The 7,584-nt window shown below is 52.8% G+C and overlaps 1 protein-coding gene across 1 annotated transcript in view; it reads left to right on the top strand.

Annotated features, from left to right (window-relative positions):
• The window catches only part of LOC130387304 (catenin delta-2-like), a 78,921-nt gene extending 71,542 nt beyond the window's left edge, over positions 1-7,379 (top strand). Inside the window, exons 13-19 of the mRNA XM_056596330.1 lie at positions 321-487; positions 1,769-2,039; positions 2,756-2,840; positions 3,411-3,537; positions 5,800-5,928; positions 6,127-6,203; positions 6,653-7,379. Of these exons, the coding sequence (XP_056452305.1) occupies positions 321-487; positions 1,769-2,039; positions 2,756-2,840; positions 3,411-3,537; positions 5,800-5,928; positions 6,127-6,203; positions 6,653-6,922 (1,126 nt within the window). The 3' untranslated portion in view covers positions 6,923-7,379. The remainder of the gene's footprint in view (positions 1-320; positions 488-1,768; positions 2,040-2,755; positions 2,841-3,410; positions 3,538-5,799; positions 5,929-6,126; positions 6,204-6,652) is intronic.
• Positions 7,380-7,584: the final 205 nt, after the last annotated feature.

The following is a 7,584-nucleotide window of genomic DNA, read 5'->3' as shown; positions in this document are numbered from 1 at the left end:
CCCCCCCCCCCCCCCCCCCCCCCCCCCCCCCCCCCCCCCCCCCCCCCCCCCCCCCCCCCCCCCCCCCTTCCTCCTCACCCGCTCAACCCCACCCTCCCTCAACTTCCCTCCCCTCACCCCTCACCTCTCCTCCCCTTGACCCCATAACCCTCACCTCCTCACTCCCTAACTCCCTCACCCCCTCCCTCCCTTGACCGCCTCACCCGCTCAACCTCACCCTCCCTCAACTCCTCACCCCCTCTCCCCCTCCTTCCCATGACCCGATCACCTCTATACCCCTCACCCCCTCACCCCCCTCCCCCCTCACCCCTCACCCCTCACCCCTCCCCCCTCCAGTGGTCGGTGTACATCCGCGCGGCGGTGCGTAAGGAGAAGGGGCTGCCCATCCTGGTGGAGCTGCTGAGGATAGACAACGACCGGGTGGTGTGCGCCGTGGCCACCGCCCTGCGCAACATGGCTCTGGACGTCCGGAACAAGGAGCTCATCGGTGAGGGGGAGGCCCTGCACGGGCACACACATACGCACACACACACACACACACAGAGACATACACAGACACCCACATGCACATACTAACGGACACACAAACACGCACAGAGAGACATACGCACACACCCACATGCACATACTCAAGGACACACAAACAGACACACACACACACATACACACTTGCACACACACACACACACACACACACACACACACACACACACACACACACACACACACACACACACACACACACACACACACACACACACACACAGACATACACACACACCCACATGCACATACTCACAGACACACAAACACGCACTAACACACACACACACACACGCACACACACGCACGCACGTACGCACATACTGCTCCACTAGTATTTCCCCGAAGCAGGTAGCAGAGCCCTAAGTGCTGGGTGTGGTGTGTGTGTGTGTGTGTGTGCGTGCGTGCGTCTGTCTGCATGTGAATGTTTTTGTTCCGCTGCATCAAACGCTAATAAATATTGTGCGTTTATTGGCGGTCTGTCAGACCCTTGCATCTGTTGTGTGAGGAGGACCGTGGGAAGCGGAGCTCGGGCAGAAGGGTTTGTTGTAGCGTAACCCTGAGTACAGATCACTTCACACACCGACACGGTACACACTGTATCGACCGTGGACGTTTCCCCGCACTGACATCGTTATTCATATTCAGTTCATACAATGTAGTGAGGGGATGCCTTCATTTAAAACAAATAACCTCAATAAACCTCACTTCTCCCTCTGCTTTTAAATCTGTTTTATTTTCCATTATAGCATGCATAGTGTCCCTCTGTTTCTGCAGTATTCGGCCTGACCCATAATCTGTCTTCAACGCCTGTCTTACACATATTTATTAAATCTCTCACCACTTGTCTAAGGCCTGTCTCTCAAACTGTCTCTCCACCTGTCCTTCCACTTTTGTCCCCACCTGTATAACACTTGTCTGACACATGTCTCTCTACCTGTCTCTCCACCTGTCTATCACATGTCTCTCTACCTGTCTCTCACCTGTATAACGCCTGTCTCTCCACCTGTTTAACGCCTGTCTCTCCCACCTGACTTACACCTGTTTTCTCCACCTGTCTAATACCTGTCTCTCCACCTGAATAACACCTCGCTCTCCACCTGTCAATCCACCTGACCTGTTGGATACCTTCTCTTTGCCTGTCTCTCCACCTGTCTAATACCTCTCCCTCCGCCTCTCTCTCCACCTGTATAACACCTGTCTCTCCTCCTCCGACCCCGAACAGGTAAGTACGCCATGAGGGACCTGGTCCACCGCCTGCCCGGCGTCGGCGGCAGCAACAACAACAACACCAGCGCCGGGGGCGGGGCTAACGGCAGCGGGGGCGGGGCCAATGGCACGGGGCTGCCGGGCAAGACCATGTCGGACGACACGGTGACGGCCATCTGCTGCGCGCTGCACGAGGTCATCACCAAGAACATGGAGAACACCAAGGCCCTGAGGGACGCCGGCGGCATCGAGAAGCTCATCGGCATCGCCCGCAGCAAAGGAGACAAGTGGGTGGAGCCTAATGAGTAGGGGGGTGCAGCCTAATGAAAGTGGTGGAGAGAAGGTGGGGAGAGGGAGAGGGGAGGAGCCCAATAATAGAGGGGGGAGAGGGGGCAGGGCCTAATTAATTAGGGAGAGAGAGGGAGAAGTTAAATGAGAGTGGGGGGGAGGAGAAAGGAGGGGGGGCGGGGCCGTGATTGTCGTAATCAACGGCAGCTATGTTGAGTAATATTTAGAAAACATTCAAGGGGCAAGCGTTTATTATCCTTTTATCTTCCCATTTTCTGCTCTACAAATCCATAGCATCGATATACGATAGACCATCCAAACCGTTCCCATTTCAGTTTCAGTCGGGTCTCGCCCCTCGTCGAAACCAACTTTCCAAACCCTGGAAACAAACCTGGAAACAGGAACAAGGTGTCCCGCATCCGCCCGCAGTGCCTTCATGCTCCGACATTAGCATTCTCCCCCTGTCCTCCCTCCCCTAGCCACCCCTCCCGTGCGCGGGAGGATGAAAAGCGATCGTGCCGTTTCCCTTCGTCTGTTTGTCTCGTTGTTATTCTGCGTTTGTTGCGTTTGTCAGGAGCCAGACAAACCTTCTTCGCGTCTCCTCTGCGGTTAAAAATAAGCGAAGGAAAACCCATGGTGAAGAGAGGAGACGGAGGTGGAGGTGGGGACTCTGTGTAGCGTGGCGCGCCACTCTAATGTTTGTCCCCGTCTTCAGACACACTCCCAAGGTGGTGAAGGCCGCCTCGCAGGTTCTCAACAGCATGTGGCAGTACAGAGACCTACGCAGCCTCTACAAGAAGGTATAGCTGTCTCTCTCTCCCTCTCTCTGTACTCTCACTTTCTATTTGCCTCTCTCTCTCTCTCTCTCTCTCTCTCTCTCTCTCTCTCTCTGTACTCTCTCTTGATATATCCCCCTCTCGCTCTCCATCTCTATCTCTCTCTCTTTGACGTTCACTCACTCTCTCTCTGTCTCTGTGTCTATTTCATCTCACTCTCCCAGCTCTCTCTTCTTTTCCTCCTTCTCTTTGTACACTATCCATCTGTACACCTCTCTCTCTCTTTCTCTCTCTCTGTGTCTGCCTATCTCTGTCCTTCTATGTCTCTCTCTCTGTCTGCAAGCATCAATAACAATGCTTTTGTATGTGTAAGGATCATAGTATATAGTTGAGAAGTGAAGTATATTATCTTTTCAAACTTTTTTCTGTTCTGCGCTTCATCTCCTCCTCCTCTTTTCCATGTTTCCCTATTTCCCCCGTTATCTCTCTTGTCTTTTCCACTGTACCCATCATTCATCCTAACTTTCCTCCAATGTCCCTCTAAATGTCCTTTGATTGTCCCATCCTCCTCCCCTCCTTGCGTCTCTTCTCCAGGATGGCTACTCCCAGTACCACTTTGTGGGCTCCTCCTCTACCATAGAGAGGGACAGACAGAGGCCTTACTCCTCCTCCCGCACCCCCTCCATCTCCCCCGTCCGGACGTCCCCCAACAACCGCTCCGGTGGGTCCTATCACACCCGGTTCAAAAACATATATAGACACACGCACGCACACGCGCACACACGCACAAACACACACACATTCAGACGACACCTCTGGTTCGGACATGATTTTGGAGGGCTTTTTCATGACGTTTGAGCCATCAGAAGATGTTTTGCTGTCCATGTTCAGACTGGTCTTGTCCTGTGCGAGAGAACTCCACATCTGGCCATCTTTCTCCTACCACTGCACCTTTAAAGGCTTAACAATCCGAACCAACAGGGAGGAGCTCTCTGTGGGAGGCTTGCTTCTGACTCGGCTCTCACAGGCTTGTGGAGAGTTAATGAACCTTACATCCATATTTTCAGCATAATAAACCATGGTGGGATATGGAGCGGGGCCCAAAGGGGACAGTGGTGAGTCAGGAAGTCTAACAGGCTAGCCTGCTTCTGTGTGAGTGTTGGCTAGCAGGCTAGCCCAATGGTGCGCTGTGTGAGTGACGGCTTACGGGTTAGCATGCTAACAGGCTATCCCCATGGTGCGCTGTGTGAGTGACGGCTTACAGGTTAGCATGCTAACAGGCTAGCCCAATGGTGCGCTGTGTGAGTGACGGCTTACGGGTTAGCATGCTAACAGGCTATCCCCATGGTGCTCTGTGTGAGTGTGGCTGTTCACACTGAGTCGCCCATTAGAGGGATGCTGTTCAAACACATGGCGACTGAATCAACAGCCAGGACATTGGATAACAGGAACAACCACCTCCTTACCACGCCACGCATTGCCTCTGTCTCTCTTTATGGATCTGGTTATTTGATTTGTTCGGACCAGCCGGACACAAAGGATCCAGCATTTGTATGATTGTCCTCTGAATATCTTTTACGATTTGAAGCGTTCCTTTGACAAACAAGAAAAGGGAACCCAGGTTACGCCAGGAGAAGGTGCTTTGGGTAGGCGGCTGTTTGAAGAATGAGTGTTTACCTGCCGTTTGAACGAGCTGTACAGAGCCCAGCGGATGACAGAGACGGAGATAGAGATCATAAGAGCTCATGTTAGATGGAGAGAGAGAGAGACGACAGCTCATATTAGATAGAGAAAGGGGACAGAGAGAGTCACAGATAGACAGAGAGATAGAGAGATCATAATAGATCTCAATATATATTCAGAGATAGAGGGAGAGAGAGGGAGGGAGAGGGAGAGAGAGACGGAGAAGGCAGAGGGGCCGGGCGTCTCAGCCGGGGCTGTAAGGTGTTGTAATATTAGAGGCAGAACATCACTCTGTGGTCCTGAAGATATTAAACATCTGGCACTGTGGACTCCATTAATTATTAGTTTTTCTCTTAAATGAAGAATGGAGGGAGAGATAGAGAGAGCGAGGGGAGATAGAGACAGAAAAGGAAAGAGTTGAGAGGAAGATACCGAAGGAGAGAGTGAGATTTCCCACTGATCAAGAGAGAGAGAGAGAGAGAGCATGAGAGAGAAATGGAGGGTGTCATAGATAGAGTGAGGGGTAAAGTTATAGCGAGAGAGAAGAGAGGCAAAGAGATTAATGCAGAAGCTTCCAAGAAGTAAGCAGGCCTCCGGAGAAAGGATGACTAAGTATTTCCCACTCAATTAAATACTGATGAGATCACACACACACACACACACACACACACACACACACACACACACACACACACACACACACACACACACACACACACACACACACACACACACACACACACACACACACACACACACACACACACACACACACACACACATATCCTGTGGCCTGCATTTCTTGTATCTTACCAAGTGTTAAGTGACAGAGCGTAACGATTACATCTCAATGTGTATTCAATCAATGAAAACATCCAGTGTGACCCAATATAATATTGTTATGCTAAGCTTGTGTGTTTAAATATTATGCTAATGCATGGTTACAGTACTGTGAGAGATTTGCATACATTTACATGGACGAGGATATTTTGGCTGTCAGAGTGAACAAAGCCGTATTCTCTCGCTATTTAGAGAGGAGAATGTCAATCATACTTTTCATTAATCATCATTAAGTAATCATAATTAATAAAAGGATAATTGATCAGACCAGCAGGCCGGTTTTATCCTCTCTCGAATACACAGTGGCCTAAATAGCAGTGTGTGTGTGTGTGTGTGTGTGTGTGTGTGTGTGTGTGTGTGTGTGTGTGTGTGTGTGTGTGTGTGTGTGTGTGTGTGTGTGTGTGTGTGTGTGTGTGTGTGTGTGTGTGTGTGTGTGTGTGTGTGTGCGGCGTGCGTGCAGCGAGTGCTCCAGCCTCACCAAGGGAAATGATGGCGGCGAAGGAAAGGAAGGCGGATTATGAGTCGACGAGCAATCCTGGTTACCATGGCAACAAGGGCGAGCACACCTCCAGGAAGGACGCCATGGCGGGTAGGGCACACACACACACACACACACACACACACACACACACACACACACACACACACACACACACACACACACACACACACACACACACACACACACACACACACACACACACACACACACACACATTTATAATTAAACAGTACTTAATAATAACTCATTTATTAAGTCATTTATTTCCCCATGTCTCCATCTCAGGTCAAATCCCAGGCGGATCGTCAACGCTACACAGAGGCGCCTACGTCTCGCCCACAGACGACCTCAAATACAACCAGGTAAGACCCCCGCTGGACCCTCACCCGGTACAGTACTGTGGGGCTCTGTCCCTGGTTCAGATCCGGGCCATACCGTCGCTCTGTTGTGTCCTGCTTGGATCGGTCTGTCCTGTTGCGATGGCTTGTTGTGGCTAGCCCCCGCCCGGCCGGTGGAGCGGGTTGTCTGGCAATCGGAGGGTTGCCGGTTCGATCCCCGGCTCCCCCTGGCTAAGCGTCGAGGTGTACCTGAGCGAGAAACCTAACCCTGACTGCTCCCGACGAGCTGGCTTTTTCCTTTTATGCATTCACACACGACCATGTGTGTGTGAACGGTAGCCACTAATTGTCCAGTGCTTTGAGGGTCCGCTTACTAGAAAGCACTGTCGACCCATCCTCAATGCAGTCCATGTGCAGTGACTCGTTCCTTTGTTGTCCTGTTCTGTTCCCCATCGTCCACCGCCACCGCCCAGGTGTCCTCCCAGGGCATGCCCTCCGAACCCTACCCGCCCTTCCAGAACCCCCCGCCGCCGCCCGGCGCCGGTAACTACGACGACCAGGCCTTTTACGAGGAGCAGGTGCACGCGGCGGGGGGCCGCCCCCCGCAGGGAGACCTCAACATGCACCTCGGGGGCCTCAAGTCCACTGGCAACTACGTGGACTTCTACTCCGCGTCGCGGCCCTACAGCGAGCTCAACTACGAGACCAGCCACTACCCGGCCTCGCCGGACTCCTGGGTCTAGTGGGGTACCCCCCCTCCTGGGTCTAGTGGGGTACCCCCCCTCCTGGGTCTAGTGGGGTACCCCCCCTCCTGGGTCTAGTGGGGTACCCCCCCTCCTGGGTCTAGTGTGGGAGCCTCCTTCCGGTTCTAGTGGGGGAACCCCCCCTGGGTCTAGTAGGGGGTCTCCCCCTAGGTCTAGTGGGGGAACACCCCCTAGATCTAGTGGGGGAACACCCCTGGGTCTAGTAGGGGGACCCCCTTTCTGGGTCTAGTGGGGGAACCCCCCCTGGGTCTAGTGGGGGAACCCCCCCTGGGTCTAGTACTCGAGAGATCCAGAGCCTGAGATGAAGGGGGGGAGGGGAGAGGATGATCTCTTTATTTTTGTTCCATTAGTTCTTCTTTATCTCTCTGCCCCTCTTGTACAATTCCAAGCCCCCACCGACGTCATTACCTTCACGACCATCTCTGCCCCCTCTCACCTTCACCCACCGACCCCCCCCCCCCACTCTCCTCAGTGGTTTTTTGTTTTGATTTACTCAGTCAAGCCAGTAGTGAGTAAACATGGGTGTGAGTATGGGCGTGCATTAATGCGTGAGTGCGCTCGTTAGTGTGTGATGTGTGCATATGCGTGTGTGCATGCATGCTTGAGTGCGCGTGTGTGTGTGTGTGTGTGTGTGTGTGTGT

The sequence above is a fragment of the Gadus chalcogrammus genome, chromosome 8 (genome assembly GCF_026213295.1).
Source record: "Gadus chalcogrammus isolate NIFS_2021 chromosome 8, NIFS_Gcha_1.0, whole genome shotgun sequence".
NCBI classification, from domain to species: Eukaryota; Metazoa; Chordata; class Actinopteri; order Gadiformes; family Gadidae; genus Gadus; species Gadus chalcogrammus.
This window is presented reverse-complemented; position numbering and strand designations above follow the sequence as displayed.